Genomic DNA, 19008 nt, shown 5'->3' with positions numbered 1-19008 from the left:
GCAGAAGCACGCCCAAGCACACGTCACCAGAACCCAGTGCCGAGCCATGCGCTGGGGCTGGCGGGGGGCACAGGGGGGAGACGGGGCCCCAGCATCTGCACAAGGTCTAACATTGCGGTGGGAACCTTCTCCCCATGTTTTTCTCCTCACCCGCGTCTCCGGCAGTGGCTCACGAGCACCTGAAGGAGCGAGGTCTCTTCGGGCTGCCCCCACCACCACCAGGAGCCAACCCCACTGACTACTATCACCAAATGACACTGATGGCCGGCCACCCGAACCCCTACGGGGACCTCCTGATGCAGAGTGGAGGAGCAGCCAGCACAGCCCACCTCCACGATTACCTCAGCCCCGTTGACGGTGAGTAGTGGCCTGGGTCCTCCCCAGTGTGGCTGAAATTTTGGAAGAGATGGATGGGGCTGTCCTCTGGGTGAAGGTTGCTGTATGTTGTCCCTCTGCCTTGCTGAAACCCACTGGTGCTCCACTGTAATTTTTTACTTAAAAGGTCACCTTGTTCCATGTATATGTATGAAAGATACATATTTTGAAATACATAGACAGTGGCTTCTTTGGGAGATGATGTGTCTGCTGCATGGGTAGGAGATTGTCTGGTCCAACAGGGAGGGCATTTCTGCTATCCCTCTGCCTTGGTCAGGGGTAACTACACCATCCCTCATGGCAAGCTCCAGCCTTAGCTCCTAATCCTTCCCCCTCTGCTCCCAAGTTTAGCCTGGCTGGTGTCTGGGGCAAAGGTTGGCCATTTCCATGCATAGCTGTGCTCAGCACTGTGGAATCCTCATCTTGGTTTCAGGTCCCCAAGGACAAACAATATGTTAACAGGGAGCCATGGTGGAGAGGATACGTTAGTACTTTGTGGGAGAAAAAAATTGCAGGAATGTGGTATTTATGCTAGTATCAGGCATTATAAGCCCAGAAATTTCTGTCTCATGGCTAAATGAAGGAGAAATAAAGTCATATTAGGCACTGGAGCACCCAGTCACCCCCCAAATCTGAGTGCTGCCCTGGTGAAATGGGTAACATCTATGTAGGTCTGAATATTTTTAGAGGTATTAGAGCTTTCTTTCCTTTCACTTCATGCCACATCTTCTGTGAACTGGGCCTGTGTAGATATTACAGAGGGTAGTTTGGAGATTATTTCTGCTCTTAGAAAGAGAAGTTTTGGCTCAACTTTCAGATACCAGTCCTGTTTCCTGGGCTGCCTTCAGATTTGTCTGTGGACCATTATGATTTTTGCGTGGAGATCTCCATCATTTCATTACTGCTTCAAAGTTTCTGTTGTTGAGCTTTTAAGATGAAAGACTCTGTGGTCTTGCTGCTTCATAACATGACTGGTTTAGAATGATAAAAGCTGCTCTGGCTGTTCAGCAATAGGGGCTTATAGGTATTTCTAACAGAAAAAAAAAAACAATTTCTCATCTGCAGCTGTTGAGGAAGTTTTACCTGAATAGTCATTTTCTGCTGTCTCTTCTTAGGTTGATCAGGAACCTGGATTCTAGTCTGAAAAGGAGAGCATGTGCTCTTGGGTATCATTCTGCCTCAAATATCTAAAATATATTCCAAGCTTCTCTGCTACAAAGCAGCTGGTCAGTAAGACTGTTCTGCATTCCCTCCAAAGGGTTAATGTCTGTGGTTATAGCAGATGGGTGCAAACCAACCCTGCCAAGTGTCCCTTGGGCTCATGAACAAGACTCCTTCCTCCTTGCCTCCTTATTAGTCCATCTCTGACCAGCAGTGCCTCACTGAACTGACAGATACACAGCCAGTAAGGGAAGCAAACACAACTGTTTTCATTCTAGCATGGACTGACTCTTGGTGCACCAAGATGTCCATCCTCTGGTTTGCTGAAAGTCAGTCTTTATCTTAAGTTGTCCGAGATACTCCTCGGACAGGAAGACTGTCTTCCTGCTTGCCTTCTGAAAATGTCTCAAAAGTAAATCACTTGGCAAAGGTCTTGGTTTCATGCAGCCAAGCTCATAATCATTACTCACTGGAAAACCAGGGCTTGCCAAGCATTTATTTTGATCTTTTAGTAAAGCTTTGTTGATTAGTAACTGGAAAGCGTTTTCTGGGCTTTCACATGCTCTGAGTAAGATGAAAATCTTCAGACTTCGTGAGGATATGACCTAAGACACCTGAAGGCTACTTTTTAATAATGTTAAAAGGAGCGGCAGGCAGTCTCTAGTCTCTGTGTTCAGGTTTATCCATCAGCTGGAGAGAAGAGAGAATTGTGCATTACCAAGGCAGAGGCTAAAATGGATGGCTCTGAAACACTGTCTAAGGAACCAGAGTTTCTTTCTCTTTTTAGAAAGTTATTTCAAAAATTGAAATCAGTAGGGACTAAGTAAATATTTGAACAGCTCATTTAATAAAGCATCCTCTTATGGTGCTTTTTGGAGACAAGAATATCAGTAGCATGCATAAACCCTCAATGAGTCACCACCTCACAGCATCTTTCACACGAAGTGCCCATTTCTTCCCAGAGAGCCCCAAAACACAAGATTTTTACAAGAATTAGTTTGTGGAAAAAGCAGATAGCTCCTGTCAAACCACAGACACTTCACAGCACTATTATACATCTATGATAACACTGGCACCTTCAAAAGAAGCAGATGAGAAATTGTCCTATTCAATATCACATCACCTTTAAACATCTGCAGGTCCATGGGAGCCCTAAACTCAGGGCATGGTAGTTCTTCCATAGACACATATCTGGGGCCTTCTAGTAGCTGTCATTGTATTTCTTGGGGAATTTATCAATGCCTCTGTTTTTGTTGGAGGTTTTCCATCCCATTGCCTAGGGCATCAGCATCAGCTGGAGCTTGTTTGTACTGACCATGTGTCAGGTCTGCTGAGCTAGGGTGCCCCAGAGCTTCTTCTCTTTAGAAGACAGAAGTAGTTAAGCCACTTAAATAAACCAAAGTTTTATGCACCAGACTCCTGGGGACTTCTGGCCAGAGGTACTGGAGACTGGATAACCCTTCAGCGAGCTGTCAGATTTCATCCTGTCATCCAAACAGGGATTTTAAATCTGAGGGTAGAGTTTGAATCGGGCCTAAATCCATTTTCTGGAAAGTCTACATTTTCAAATTAAAGGTTAATTGCTTCCCAATGTCAGAACACTGTTGGTGGGGCACTTTTGAGACTAATTTACAAGATCTATTCACCAGATCAAAACAGTCTTTTGCATTTCTATTCTAGAAGTGGGTGCCACATGGCAGATTATTCCATGTGACAGAGTGGCTGCACAAGAGCATCCCTGGTGCAATAAAGACTGGTGTAGAGCACAGATGAACCTGGAGATGACTACAACTTTCTGAGCATGTTTAGTGCATCCAACTTTTTTTTCCTAAGCACAAGGGTTCCTGTGATTACCCTCAGCCCTTAAGGAGGTGTCATTTGCTGTCAAGAGGAGCATATCCAGACTGACCTGATGCTTGTACTGTTATAGCCCTGTACATCAGAAGATCTCAAAGTACTGTACACAGTAAAGCTCTTTCATTACCAGAAACCCGAACAAGGAAGGAAATTCCACCAGTGAGCACTATGGGAACAAGACCTCAAATTTCAGAATAATGACTCTCAAGGCCAGTGTGGAAGTAGAGGTCATCTTTAAATCCATCACTTCAGTTTGCACAGTGTTGAAAGTGTAAGGGGGTTGTGCATAGAGAGTCCTGAAATAGGGTCTTGAAAAAGGTCTTGAGTCCCACTTAGGCCCAAGCAGCATTGCAACAGAGGTGGTCACTCAGGTCAAGACGGCTGCATAGGTGTGTTTGTGCAACCTTACAGTTACCAAGGATGTGCCAGGATTACACTGCAGTGAAATCCGTGGGATTTCATCCAGCTATGGAGTCAGAGGGGTATCCCTGCCCTGTTTCTTGTTCCTGGTGCATGGCAGTCACAAGTGTCTTGATCATGACCAGTGATTTAACTGGATGAAGGCTTTTCTCAGCACAGGAGAGCCAACCAGACAGCAGCTGGCACAGTTGCCTGGAATGTAGGCAAATCATCAAGCAGGACTTTATTCTCCCCAGTCAAACAGTGATTCAGCTTCAGTGACCTCTTTCAGTCAGTGTCGTTGGAGTCTTTCTACTTCAAGTAAATGATTTAATATCCATGGGAATAAGGAGCAGGGCCGGCAGTGCAGCCTGGTCACTGCAGTCAGCGGGCACCTGTCTGTGAGAGGTGAGCTCAGGAATCTTCTCCAGCAGGTTTATGCATCAGGATGGACAGAGAGAGCTCAGCTTCGTGGGCTGACTGGGAAAGAAATCCTCTCCTGGGGCTTGAGGGACCAGCAGCTCAGGGTTTGCAGGCTGGTTATGTTGGATTGAAGATGACTTCCCAAACAAGGCAGCTGCTGGCTACTCCAGGCAGATGGCACACCCTGTAGTCACTTCCTTAAAAACTCTGAAAGATCTTTTTTGTTGTTGTTTTCTTTGTCCCAGCACAGAATGGAAACTTGCTGAAATCTCAGAAAAGGCTCAGAGAATGGGAAAATTTTTCCCACCCATTTCTAGCCAGCAGTGCTGTTTTCCTCCCCAGAAAAGTATGTGCAGAAGAGAGAAAAAGTCCCAGAGCATCCCATAAGCCCTGTGCCTGGAATCCTGCTGCACTCTGGTTTCTAAAGAATTCAATTTACATGTGCAAGTTGGGTCGTCTAAACAGTTACCTTGTGGACTGGGAGTAGAAGAATGCAGCCTTGTCTTTCAGCAAGGATTTGAGGGAAGCATTAGTATTCCTTGAACTGTAAAGTTGATCAGGCCCAGGGGAGAGAAAAAAGAAGGGTCCCAGGACAGCCTCTGGTGCCAGAACAAATGTCCAGCATCTGTTGCAGTCTAAGATGTGTGTTGCTCCTGCAGAAGGGGAGAGAGCAATAAGGAATTGGTTATGTAAAGAGTGGTTGTAGTTTATTGCTGCTGCTTATTGATTAAGGGATCATCCAGTGATTTTATGCTGCCCTTGGATTTCATCTGACAAGAGCTTTGTACACTTTGAGTGGAGTTTTCTTGGTGAACGTTCAGGGAGAGGGACTTGTTTGATAACTCTGTATTCATCCCAGGCTCAGCCAGGGGATGCAGGGAAAGCAAAGTCTCTGGCTGTGTTTCAGAGAGGAGAGGGCTGAGCCATCTGCAGCACATGTGCCTTATAGGCCTGGCTGTTTGGAAGCGGATTCCCCCAATCACAGCAACGTGATTGCCTGTAAAGAGATGTCTGAGATCTCCGTGCCCTGAAGGAGCTCCCACTGAGTGCCTGGTGTTTCCTCTCAGGAGAGCTTTGCTGCCACTACTTCTAATGCCATATAGAGGTCTGAACTCTCACTTCAGGAAACCCAGGGTCCCTCTGATGGACAGCAGCCACGGCAAGTGGTGGGAACAGGGACTGCTGCTCCTGCCTCCCACATGAGTCCCCCAGGTTCTTGTCCTGATACAGAACAACAGCATGGTCAGACCATGAGCTGACATAGGGGTGAAAATGAGAGACTGGTCATTTGGCTCATTGCTGGCCTGTTGTGGATAAATCTAAATTAGGGGAGACAATCCCAATTTCTGAGTGGCCCACAGATGAGGTAATTCGTAGACCCTATAGGAAACTGCCAAGGAAATTTTTACCTTTTTAGCAAGAAATTTGGACTTTCCACCCAGCTCTGGATTGGAGGACCAGGCTGGGACATTTGGCAAGCATGGCTAACTTAAAAATACAGCCTTGAATATTCTTGCTATTTTAGAAATGGGATATTTGAAACCCTCCAGGAGAGAAATTGCTTTTAGCTGTGAGCTGTGCATTTACATTTATCCTTGCACTTATCCAGCAAAGAAAATGCTGCTGTAAAGTCAAGCTTTTTCTACTGAAAAGTCATTCTAGGCAATTTTAAAATGTTTTGGTTTGTTATTTTTTTTTTAGTATATGGGTTATTTTTATTCTCTGGCTTACGGAGCTGAGTCTATGACAGGCAGTGTATCTGAGTCTCTGCATGAAATGCACAGTGTGCATCAGACCACTGTGACCAGTGTGCTCTAGTTAAAACACTATAAAATGTATCTGGAATTGACTTGCAGTTCCAGAGGCAGCAGGAGGCAAAGGCCTGTGGTAAATTTTTTATTGACTTTCCTGGACTGCCATCCACTGTCACCAGTGCCCAGTTTTGGGCTCAGCCTTGACTTCACCCTTCTGTTCACCACTTCAGCTTTAATCTCCTAACTATGAGAGTGTAAGGAGATGGGGACAGTCTTTTGGCTTAAAATTTCACATCTTACTTCACCCCAAAGGATTTTTGTGTTGTTACTTGAAATCTGAAAGTTTTGAATTCTAAGCAAGTATCTTTAGCTTTTGCAAAAACAAACAAAAAATAATATCAACTTTCTTCCATTCAGAGCTGATTCTTTTAATATACACCAAATAAATAAACCCCAAGTTCTTAGTATGCCTAAAAATGAGCACATAAACATAGCATGTTTCCCAAAGTGGAAAAGAATTTGTTTGAAAGTAAAGATAAGGTAGCTCAAATAGGGATGTCTCTAAGTCAGCTTTTAAATTCATATTTAGTTCATGTTCCAAGGTCTATGGCAATCAATGGAAAGCATTTGCCAGCTTTAATAGGTGTTTACTCAAGATGAGAGGGAGAAGCAGCAGAGCAATTTGATATGGGAAGAGCTACCACCCAAGAACACCCATCCTGAGCATGCTGTAAATGTACTTGGCTGGAAATACTATTTAACACCAGAGGAGACCACAATACAGAGTACCTCATGGAGTTGTCTTGTTTAGTTTGTAGGCTTTGGCCCATCAGTACTTTCTGGATCTGGGCGAGAAGGAGTTTTCCCATCTCTCAGAAGTATTCAAGGGAAAGAAACTGAAAATAGAAAAGGTCTCCATCTGAGGTAGAGGCACAGAAAAATTAATTTAAAAAATTGAAACTCTGACAGATGAGTGGAAATAATTTAAAAATATTTTATTTTATTTATTTCAGTGTATGACCATTTCAGATTTATTTTACCCTATGAAGACTGTATGTTTGTCAGCAAAACTGTTTTAGAACAACATACCAATTTTTTTTCTAAGATTGTTGAAGGGTGTACTCTGACAGTTTAGAAACTCTTCCACAAATGTATTTTCCAAACATCAAAAAAAGTCTTAAAACTAACCTGTTCATTTTGATAAGTCAGCATTTTTGAAGGGGAGATGAGAGAGAGAGTGCTAGTGATAAATCCTCCTGAGACTCTCTGTCTCCGTGTCTGAAAAATGGATCCCTCTGTCATTTACTTCTTTGGGCACATTCACTGCTGAAGAAGTTGTATGTGGTTTTTCCTTTGAAACACCACTGGACTGCAGGCAATAGAGGATTTTGCTTTTGTATTTGGGTGGCTGGTCGTCAGCAGTATTGAATACCTTGCTGTGTATACAGCCATACTAATGTTTATCTTTGTAGCTGCCTGGTATCATTTTATATTCATGTTCAGTGTCCTGAGAATAGGGGATCAGGTCAGGCCAAATTTATTATTAAAGATTATTTCAGTGCTGCTAATCTGCTTTTGAATAGTAATTTTGAAAAGATTCCCTCTTCCTAAATGCACTAGTGAGCGTTTCTTCATGTGGCTAAACTCTTTTTCTGCTTCCCAGATGCTTCCCTTCCTGGGCACCTTGTGCAGGCTGTCATTGGGAAAAGAAGAATTTTTAATCCATAGCACAATTTTAGGTCACAGATTTCCCTGGAAGCACAGAACATCTGAGAGTCTTCTGTATCAGCTGAACCTATTGGATCTGCTTTCAAACAGTTCAGAGAGCAGACAGTACTGGCAAGATCTAAATTAGAGTGGACAGTAATGCAATGCACATCACTGGTTTGGGGCTGGTGAAGTCCCAGGCCAGTTTGCAAATCCAACAGCTTCCAGCAGACTTTTACTCAGGAGAAAAAGTGAAATCCTTGTGTGCAGTGGGGAGGAGTTGCCATGTTGGGTACCCTGCAAAAACCCAGGCATCAGGACATCAGGACTTCATTCCTCAGCAAATTAATGGCAACCAATGGCTGAAGCAGCACTGTGGACATAAATCATGGGAAGGAACAGCGAGAAATGAGTACAAGGCTTTTCTTTCTATTTAGTAATTTATCAAGGGAAGTGGCACATTAATAAACAGATCTCCCTTGAGGTGTGGAAGTAACAGAGATAAATATGACTGTCAAATCTGGCCTGCTTCCTTCTGTTATGGAAGGAGGAGACTGTGGAAATGCAAATGCAGAAAAACAATATTTGTATCTGGAAAGATTCATATTATTTGTGGGACAGAAACACTGACAACTCAGCTGAGATGAAGCCCCATCACACTAGGTGCAATATTTGATGAATAAAACACAAACCCCATCTAAAGGAGCTCATCTAAATAGATGACACTGGAAAACAGGGACACAAAAAGAAGTAACTTACTCAAGGAGATATGTCTGGGGAGGACTGGGAACAGCACCCTGGTCACAGCCCATGTATCGGATCAAGATGCTTTATAGTCACAAGGAAAAAAAAAGAAAATAAAAGGAAAAAAAGTAGTCAAAGACAGGGAGGAAGCTTCGTTCAGATCAATACATGAATATGTTGCATACAGAGTGCAGTTTTGACCACTGTGCTCTAGACACATGTGGGACATGTTGCTCAGGCCAGGGCCCTGGCACAGCCCAAAATTTCATGAACCAGGTGTGAAGTTTGGGAGTGCTCCACTCAAGTCTTTAGGCAGTGACAGCGTTTGCTGAGGGAATTTTGTTTAGTTGATTTGGTTTTGCATCTATAGTGCCTCTACACATGGCTGCTCCTTTTCCAGCTCCCCAGGAAAGTGCCACTCACCATGGCAGAGCAAGGCTGGAAACTGCCAGACTAAAGGTTTAGGAAAGTTTGATTCTAGTCTCTCCAAATCATGGGACAGCTTTAACACTCAGGAGGTGATTTTTACAGACATGTATATTCTTTCTCTTTGATATATGATCCTTGAGTCATGTTTTCAAGCTTCTCCCTGCCCCTCTGGGCTGTAAAATTTGGATATGAAAAATACTGTAGGAAGAACACGCTCAGCAGATGTGCAGCAACCTTGTTTTTAGAAAAAAGTTTCTTAGATTATCTGTATTGTACATAGCAACTCTTGAAGCTTCTTAGGTATGGGACAAAAGTCACAAGAGTGCTTGGTTCAAGGTTTTGCCTTGGACTTCCAGTGGGCCTTGGACAAGTCATTTACCTTGTGCAACGTGGGACATTATTGATAATAAGGGGATGGTGGTATTAAACCCCACTGAATCCACAGCATTCAGGTTTGGTAATGACAGAGCCACTTGGTGCATGGGTGAGCCACGAGGAGACTGGGAGACTGCCACCCAGCCACTGGTCTCAAGGCAGTGTTGATGCAAACTTCTGTGAGCCAACACAAATCAAGGAACTATTTCATCATGATGGCAGGCTCTATTTTACCTCCTTGTACATCCCCATTTACCCTCTCACACACTAGCACTTCCATCAGGATGCAAAGTTTATATTCTTACAAAGTGCTGGGTTTGTGTTTGGTGATACACAACCAAAATCAGTCCCTCCATCCAGTGAGAGAAAAATAACTCATATTGACTATTTGAGCAGGTTACTGGTTTATTCACAGTGTTTAATAGGATATACACAAAGCAGGCTTCCTGGGGAGACTGCTGCTGAAAAAGCCAGGTGCTGTAATACAGTGCTGTACTCATTGAGGGAAGGAGATGGAGAAGCTGAGCCCTCCTGCACCTATGGGTGGGTAGTGGGGATTACCAGCCAAACCTTATAGCTAAATGGCATATTTTACTTGTGAGATTTTTTTTTTTCCTTTCAAAAAAGAAGTGACCTAAATGCTACTCTTATTGCTTTGGAAAGATGAGCCATTACAGGCAGATATAGAGCTTGGCCAGGCTTTGGATTTGGTACTCTGATACTGGGGAATGTTGTGATATTCCCCTTCCCCAGCTCCCATCTGTGCCATGCCAGAGATTTGCAGGTGGGTCAGGCCTGGGCAAAGTTTCCTCAGGTTGAAGTCAGTCGTTCCAGTTAGCAGTGCAGAAATGTCAGAGGAGGCCAAAAGCACAGATTAGTAACTTGCCATGTATTTCAGCTCCACAAACAGGACTGGCAGGGTTGGAAATTACTTCATGCCCTAATGATTGACAATTGCTAATAGGGTCCAGGCACTGGCAGGTCCCCTTGGAGGGGGAGAGCTTGAACTTTGTGCCTGAGCTGCCAAATTGGTTTTCTTAAAACTCTTAATTTACTTTTGGGGCTCCTGGAGCCTCGCCTCCTTCGTTAATTGGATGTTCAGCATTGTGCTCACTCTCCTTTGGTTTCCGCTCCCACCGCACACCAGCAGATGCACCATTTCCAAGGGTCACCCCAGCTCGGACGTGCTGCTCATCTGCCCCACTGCTCCTGCCACCAAGTCATCAGGGATGGCTGCACTCATGGAAACCTTTTCCTTTTTAAATTAAAGTTAATTTAGTGCCCATGAAAGAGGGTGATGGACAGGTCTCTGTTCATCCCCCAAGGAGGGCGAAGCGAGTGGGTGTTTGCTCTGCTGCGGGGTCCCTGCCACACAGTATCCAGCAGAGAGGAAACCTCCTGTCAGAGTGCAGGTGGTCCCTGTGCTGCTGCTGGCTCCTGAACACAGCAGTCACGAGTGCTGCAGGTCTCAGCATCTCCCACCTCCCCCAGCGGAAAGGGATCAGCCTGATGGTTTTATCTGACAAAATCTCCCTTCCCTACAGTGTCCCGGTTTTCGAGCCCGCGGGTGACTCCGAGATTAAGCCGAAAACGAGCTCTGTCTATCTCCCCACTGTCTGATGCCAGCATTGACCTCCAGACGATGATCAGAACCTCTCCAAACTCTCTCGTGGCATATATCAACAACTCCAGAAGCAGCTCAGCGGCGAGTGGCTCCTACGGCCATTTGTCTGCCGGGACAATCAGGTAAAGCTCTGGGACTGGCTGCATAACCATCCCCCAGAAAGGAGGGATGATCCTTCAGAAAGGGAGACCTTCCATTCTAATAGCCTCTGCTTTTGTGCATTGAGGCTGTGTAATGTACTAAATTAAAGCCCCCATCCAGTTTTGCATGTGGAAGGGTTTGTGGCATATAGGGGGAGGGGGCTGACTCGATTGGGATTATTGGTTACCAGATTTCCAGTAATTACAGGATGAAAATGCCTCCCTACAAGCAGAAATGGAGAATAAATTAATCTAAAAAAAATGTTCATTGTGAGCAGTTGGACTGATTAAGAAACCCCCTGATTTAAGAGATTGCCCTAAAGTAGTCTCCAAATTATTGGTCCACATTCTTGAAAAAAATGTTGCCTGGGCAGATTTAAGAGCCTAATTCTAAAAACATATTTGAAACAAATATAAGCCCTTGAGTAAAGTTTTTCTCAAACCTTAATTAAAAAGCACTTACACTAGGCAGCTCACTGTTGTCAATTCCTGCCATGATTGCTTCACCCGTGTTTCACAATGTTGTTATTCTTATTATGATTAACTGTAAAAAATGTTGGTTCTAATTATCACTGATGTTGCAAAGCAAGGATTTATAAAGATCATGCACTCCCAAAATTTGTAGGGAAAACCAGAGAGATTGCCATTAGTAACTGTAGCATCAGTTGTACTTAAAGTTACTGTATATGGCAATATCGCTTAGAAATTGACTGTAGAATCTAACATAATGCTAACTTAAAAAAATAGCAACTCTTTGTCTGGTAATACTATTTTTCCAGTTTTGTCATCTGTTGTCTCTAACTCAACATACTTGGAGTATCTTATATGCAGATTTTAAGCTTTTTAGTCAGGTGTATCTTGAATGTCAGGAACTGTACAATGGGTAACATATATAGCAGGTTATCTGTCAATGGAGGGTGAAAAGACTTTTTTGTTATTATATTAACAATGTCTTAATGACAGGAATGAAATCCTTTCTCACCCACTCAGAGCCAGATCCTAGTAGCACTTCAGAAATTCACTTTCTTGGACTTTCTCGACTTGGGCATAACAAAGCTGTGCAGCCTCTTGCTATCACACCTCATTTGCTGCTGCAAGTATTTAGCTCCCAGAGTTCTTTATACACTGTAGTGATTTTTTTTAGTGATTCTTTTGGTCAAGTTGTTATTAACTGGTTTGGAACAGAAATACTGATTTTATCATCAACCAGCAACAAGTATTTTCTTTAAAAGCAAAATTAGAAATGAAGCGTGTTGCTAATTATGGCCCTGTTTTCTGAGCACTCACCCTGTGGGCAGTTAAGTGATGTTAGAGGAAATGCCATGAGGTTGAGGGCAGCCACCTCTTAAAGGTGGCAAATTGTCAATTCTGGGGCTGTGAGTCTGTGGTTCATGCATTAGCTGCCTAGATTACAGGGAGCAGAGCATCTCCTGTGCTTCTGTATCTCTGACAAGGGGATCTGCACCTGGAAGTGAACCCCTTGTTCCTAAAGGCAGAGTTTCAGTTTTAATGCTGTCAATTGCTGCATCCTGGCTCAGACCTGTTGCCCCAGATCATGCCCAAGCAGCCAGGAGCTGGTGGTGTCTCTGGTTATTGCTGACCTAGACTGGAGCTGAACCAGTGACCTACATATGAAGGGTGACATACTTGAGCAGTCCCCTGAGCCAGCACTCCCCTCACCTGAATGCAGAGTAAATTGTATGGTTACAGGTAGAGTTATTCATCCCTGCTGTGATCTGTGCTAGGTGATGATGTTTTTTTATACCCAGGGTAGCATAATCCCAAGGTTGGCAGTCTGCAGAATAGGTCTGCCTGCAAAAACCCAGGTGCCTCAGGGGCTGCAAAGCCAGATGTGTCCAGCTCCTACCCTATCCTTTTCTACACTCTCTGCCAAGGCTTTAGCTGTTTTTAAACACAGGAATAAAAAAAAAAAACTACTGTCAGTCTGATACGTAGGTCAAAATGCTTCACAGGTTTGCCGAGGCACACACGAGACAAATCCTGTCTGTGCAGTAAAGCAGGCTGTCAGGTTTATCCTGACATTGAAGGAGACTAACTGGGGCACTGTAGCCTCTCTCCTGGAGCCTGCAGGAAGCCAAACTTAGATCAGTCAGTAGCCAATGTGATAAATACTGTTTAAAATAACTTCTCATTGTTTTTCTTCCTCCTATGTCTGCAGCCCAGCATTCAGCTTCCCCCACCCCATTAACCCTGTGACGTACCAGCAGATCCTGACCCAGCAGAGAAGCCTGAGCTCAGCCTTTGGGCACACTCCTCCCCTCATCCAGCCATCCCCAACCTTCCCCCCACGGCAGCACATGGCAGTGATCTCTGTCAACCCACCAACAGCACAGATCAGCAGTAACAGCAACTGCATCTCTGACTCCAGCCAGGTAGGGACAGCCATCCTGGCTCCCTCTGTGCGTGGGAAATGAAAGGATGTTCTCCACAGGATGATTGCTACCCTTCACAGTGGCTGTGAGAGTCTTACCCACTCTTTTTTTTTATTCACACTCTTCCTTTATGTTGATTTTTCTTCATGTTGCTCTTTCTTCCCCCTGACAAAGTGTTTCTGCACTAGTCATCACCAAATTTTGCACCCACTTCCATTCCTTGAACACACACATCTGCCTACTCGTGCAGGAACCAAATGCCTTGACCCATCAAAGCACTGAACATGATATGCAGGGTCATCTCAGGCAGCAAATCTCCTTGAACACTTATGTGCTATTGCAATTGAGGCAATTCAGCACATGCTGGAGTGTTTTGCCAGATAAGCCACTGAGCACTGTGAATCAAGCTTCATCAGTTCCTTTCCCAATCCCTCCTTCCTTTTTGTCTACTGACATGAGCCATGTTGATGGTCTTGACACACCTTATTTCTTTCGTTTTTAACAAATAAGTGCATCTTATCTTGGACCTCCAGCCATTTTACTTATTGTTCCTTCATTTTCAATAGCTTTGTCTTTCAGGGTATCCCTGATGTTGATTTTTACTGTTAAGGTTTGCAAAACAAGGGGCCACATTTTGAAAACTAGGAAGGCCATGCTGTGTTTGAAATCCCACACTTCAAATGTGTCCTTGCAAATACCTGTGGGCTCACACAGGCAGATGCATGTGAGCAAAAGCCCTCCACATACACAGGTTTAGTGAATATCTCTAGCACATTTTTAATCATTTTTCCTTCCCATTTTCATTCCTTGGAAGTTTAAATTGCAGCTGCTTTTCTCCCCAAAGACTTATTTCACCTCATTTCACACCCATTTCAAACTGTTGTTTTAGTTGTATCATACTGAACTTTTCAGACTGGTTTATTGTTTTAGGGTTTCTCATGGCTGCTGCAATGCAAACTCTGTTTGTTATTGAAGGTTATTTGATTGATTGGTTTTGTTTTCTTCTCACAAACTGGCTACTAAAATTATGTGGCTGGCAGGAGTTATGCCTCTGTTTAATAACTTGCAGGACCAATCAGGACCAATCTTGGGCAATTAGCAAGAGTGTATTTAAAATGTTCATGTTCCAATTTTATGCACATACAATGGGATGTTTTTTCTCCTAAAGTTGTTCTCATTTTTCAAGAGCTTAGCAAAATATACACACGGCCTTTCTTGCACCCAGCACACCAGAGCCCTTGCATGTAACAAGAGCCCCCCACTCCCCCCAGGAATTTGTTTTCTCAGCAAATCATTTCATCACATTGAGAAATAAATTCATGGCTTGGGTGGGGGCTGCTTAAGGTTTTGAGGGCTTTGACAGAGATTGGATCACTCTGAAATGGTGCAGCAATGGAGAGGCCAAGCTCACTGGTGAGTCTGCAGCAGCTAACACTGTTCTCAACTCTTTCCTCTCTTCCATCTCTGACCTGCACAAACCCACATGGGGTAGTTTTCACATCAAACCCAGGCCAGCAGGCCAGTACCTTGTTGTCTCCAGCTACTCCTGAAGTTCAGCATGTTTTTGTTTTTTTGTTTTTTTTTTTTAATTTAACTTTTAATGATGAGGTGGGCTGCAGTCAGTCTCTCATCCCAAACCATGGTGCCATATCTTGTCTGGTTTTCTTTCCTAGAGCAAGCAGAACAGCGAGTCAGCTGTGAGCAGCACAGTCAATCCAGTCATTAACAAGCGCAGCAAAGTCAAGACTGAAGTCGAGGGCTTGCCCCCAGCATCCCCCACTACTCAGGTAACATTCTGGGTGCAAGATGTGTTGTGGGGAGAGGCAGAGAACTGCTGGGTGTTGCTGTCCTTGGGAACAGTACTCCTGGCACCATTTGCTGCATCAAAGTCTGCCCAGCAGGCAGGGGTTTCTTGCAGCAGGAAGCCCAGCAAGGCACAGGGCAGAGCTACAGTGACTGAGTGAAGCATTTGATGGATGCTTGGTGCTCAGTTTGCTGTTGCTGTGCTTGCATAGAAGAGGAGGGAAGGAATATTTCGAGAGAGATAACTTTTAAAATTTTGTCTGAGTTGCCCGTGCTGCAAAGAAAGCAGTGTTGGTGTCTCAGAGAAAACATAGATTACAAGCAAAGCTTGCATGTAGGTAGAAAGCTCGCAAAAAAAAAGGATGACTTCCTGATTCAACAAGGAATTGCTCCTAGAAACATTCTTTACATTGGTGACACAACATTTGACACCAAGAAAGGCCCAGAGGCCTTTACTTTCTCTCCAGAACTCTATGATTGCAAACTATTTAATGGCTGACAGTATCCATCTGACCATCCTTTATCACAACTGTAAACTATCAGGAGTGCTCCGGGCACTTCATTTTCATGAAATATTAGGCTGTGTTATTGTCAAGTGAATGGAAGAGTTGATGACAAATTTCTCTTTCTGCCCTGGTTCAGGAGCAGGTCTCAGCATGATGCATGGGGACAGCAACGTGTGCAGTCATCAGGGGGCTGGTAAAATTGATGAAGATAGCATATCAGGGAAAGATAAACATGCTGTAGTCAGCATGATTAGAGCAAAGAGGCATCTCTCTGGAGCTTTGAGTTTAGGAGTAGATCTACATGCTGCTGCTAAGGCACATGCCCTGAAAAACCAATCTGGCCACCACCCTGGCTAACAGGGCACGTGTTTATAAGATTTGAAAGGCATCACCTGCATACTGAAAGCATCTGTAACAGAAGAGATGTGGGACAGATAGTTACTTGCTCAATTGTTTTCTTTGCTCCAATTTGAAGAGGTGTGCACCCAATAGTAGGGACTGCTTGGGCAGCATCAGCCTGGCTCACCCCTGCAGCCCTGCCCCAGATATTCATCCTCTCTGGTTTATGTGACATAGGCACTCAAAAGAAGGGGGAGAATAATTCAAAATTGTGCAAGGAGGGTTGATTAGAACAGCAAAGGGAAATCTGGGGAAACAAAATGCACATTGGTCGTCCAGTAGTTCTTAATGAGGAGATCTGTGAGGTAATACCCCAAAGGAGATGTAGGCTTCATGTCTTGCCATAATTCAGTAGTGACTGGGAAATTATTGGAAAGTTGTAAGAGCCAACCTATCCTTGGCCAGGAGCACAGGTTATAAGACTGAACGTAATGGGTGTCTCCCTTTCCCTTCGTCTAGGCAACAGCAACTTGTTAAATTTAGAATTCCTGTTCTGCAGGAGACAGTGCTGAAAAGTTGAGTTACAGTCAATTAATTATTGACTGGTAATTTTTTTGCAGAGCATGAAGCTCAGCCATCACAAAAAAGCATGCATGTGTGTGTTTTGTTTTGGAAATGCTGTACTGGAAACCCCTCATGTGAGTTGTGGTTTGAATGTTTAAAATCCTTGGCCAGACAATATCTCCCATGATGGCTTGTGCTATAAAAAATGCAATCCAGACAAGATTTGTGGGACACAGTGGAGCAAGCATGAGGAACCTGAGTTACTGTGCTCTTGCAATACCACAATAGCTCCAGTACTGATTCAGATTAACATTGAAATAGCAGAAATTAATCAAGGCAGTCCTCTTCAACAAATTAAAACTAAATTCCGTTTTCCAACAGAAAATCTAAAAATATTCTTAGTAGAAATTTCACTTTTCCAGGCACTAGATTTTGCATGGAGAGAAATTTTTCAACAAAAAAACTCTTTGCAGCACAAGCAAATATGAATTGCAGGAAAAAGAAGCTGCTGTTTGAACTTTTTGAGATTACTGCTCTGTGCTCTAATAGTAGTTTAAATCTCCAGAAGAATTTATGTAAATTACTACTCTTTCCTGTTCTAACAGCCACTTTAAAATATTTTATAATTAGGAGCTAATTAAAACAAATATTTCTCTCTGTATCTAAATTTTTGAACTGAAAAGTCACAGCTGGCATGCATGTCATGAGCTAGTTCATGAAAATTTTTAAACTCTTCTACAGTACATCTCAGTTTTCAAGCCATATAGTGCCATTAAGTCATTAATCATTGCAGCCCTTTGGTGGGCATTGGGAAGGTGTTGGAGAGGAAGGAAATGGCATCCAGACAGGTCCATTTGGGTAGGCTGGAAACAGTTTGAGATGAGCCAGTACTGGCTACTGATTGACTTCTCTGTAGTGCAAGTATCTGACATACCCAGAGCCAGTGGCTGTCCTTACCTCTGAATTGTATTAATTATGTTGTGTGTTACACTATTGTGGAGATGTCAATGCTTTAATCCTCATAGCAGCCATAACAGAAATCTTCTGTGCTTCATTTAGCACTGAGGAGCTGGCTAGACACAGAAGTTAAGCAGAGAGCTCACAGCGTGTTCAGCATTGAAGTAAAATTAATGAGTTCCGAGCCCCTGGAGCTCTGCTCTGCAGCCCACTCACTGAGCACCCCCAGCCTACTGGGTCTTGCTCAAGCTTCCTAAATCTCCCTATCTCAGAGATGCTCTGGGGGCTCACCACTTTGTCCCTGTAGAGCATTCTGTAGGCATAAATCTTTGGGTAAGCACGAGGTATAATTTTCCCATCTATGGAAAAATTAGGAAAACAGGACCTCTGCTCCACAACCCATGTCAGGTGAGGGTACTGACCACTGGGCTCTGACTGCTCAGTGGTTTCTTCATGCTCATATTTCCTTAGTCCAGAAGTTTTACTCCATCAAAGACCACAGCAGTCAAACTCCATCTTTTTCCTTTCTCCATCCTGTCCTGTGACTGCCCACCACCTGGCTGCAGCCAGGCACTGCTGTGATGGTGGCTGTGGGGTATTTGTGTCTTGTCATTGCCTCTGATCCATTTCTACCAAAACTCATTATTTCACAGTAATCGAGGGTGTTATGTTGCCACAACGAGCACGGTTTTGTGATCAGTTGGTACCTGCTCTGTGATCTGTGAGTGATGGAGGAATTCAGATGAAAGAATTTCACCTTATACAATTCACCGTTGTGTGTTGCAGGAGCATCTGACAGACCTGAAAGAAGATCTAGATAAGGATGAATGTAAACAGGAGCCTGAGGTTATTTATGAGACAAACTGTCACTGGGAAGGGTGCACAAAGGAATATGACACTCAAGAGCAGCTCGTCCATGTGAGTAATGGTTGGGAGGAAACCCCAGCAATAAATTTGGGTTTCTGTGTCTTCATTTTTTATCACTGGCTGCTGTACAGCCAGAGCTCACTCTGGGAGCTACTAAAGGTGCAAATCAGAGATATGGTGTGTAAACACTGCCAAAGCAGGTCGCTGATCCCGGAGGAGTTCAGCTGCAAGAAGGCTCTCATAGATTATTTGATGTTGCTCTCTTTTCAGCTGCTGAGGCTGCAGTTTTGTGTCTCCCTTGTTCATGACCCAATGACAGAGGCCATCAGGGGACCTGATCAGAAAATGGGAAAAAATGGGAAAAGGGGCCTTCCCTCTTCACTGATCATATTCACGGAGCCTCCCTGTGCAGCTACACCAGCCATGGGTCAGGGATCATCCATACTGTTCTTAGTCCTTGTCCAGTCTATGAAAACCTTTTAATGATGCTGTGACATGAGCTGTGGGGCCAGTCCACTGAGGGGCTGTTGACCTGTGCAGCTCTTCCTCCACAAAAATAGAGCATTTGCAGAGTTTGGAGACGTTCCAGTG

At 44.0% G+C, this 19008-nt stretch overlaps 1 protein-coding gene across 3 annotated transcripts in view; it reads left to right on the top strand.

Annotated features, from left to right (window-relative positions):
* Positions 1-19008, top strand: part of GLI2 (GLI family zinc finger 2) — a 186469-nt gene that overhangs the window by 149945 nt on the left and 17516 nt on the right. For 2 of the 3 annotated variants that reach the window (XM_030454712.1, XM_008497000.2), the window contains exons 5-9: positions 166-357; positions 10769-10970; positions 13168-13381; positions 15055-15168; positions 18337-18468. In XM_030454712.1, coding sequence (XP_030310572.1) covers positions 166-357; positions 10769-10970; positions 13168-13381; positions 15055-15168; positions 18337-18468 — 854 coding nt within the window. The remainder of the gene's footprint in view (positions 1-165; positions 358-10768; positions 10971-13167; positions 13382-15054; positions 15169-18336; positions 18469-19008) is intronic. The other variant, XM_030454713.1, reaches the window with a different exon arrangement.

The sequence above is a fragment of the Calypte anna genome, chromosome 7 (assembly GCF_003957555.1).
Source record: "Calypte anna isolate BGI_N300 chromosome 7, bCalAnn1_v1.p, whole genome shotgun sequence".
NCBI lineage: Eukaryota > Metazoa > Chordata > Aves > Apodiformes > Trochilidae > Calypte > Calypte anna.
The sequence above is the reverse complement of the archived record's forward strand: the minus strand, read 5'-3'. Positions and strand labels throughout refer to the sequence as shown.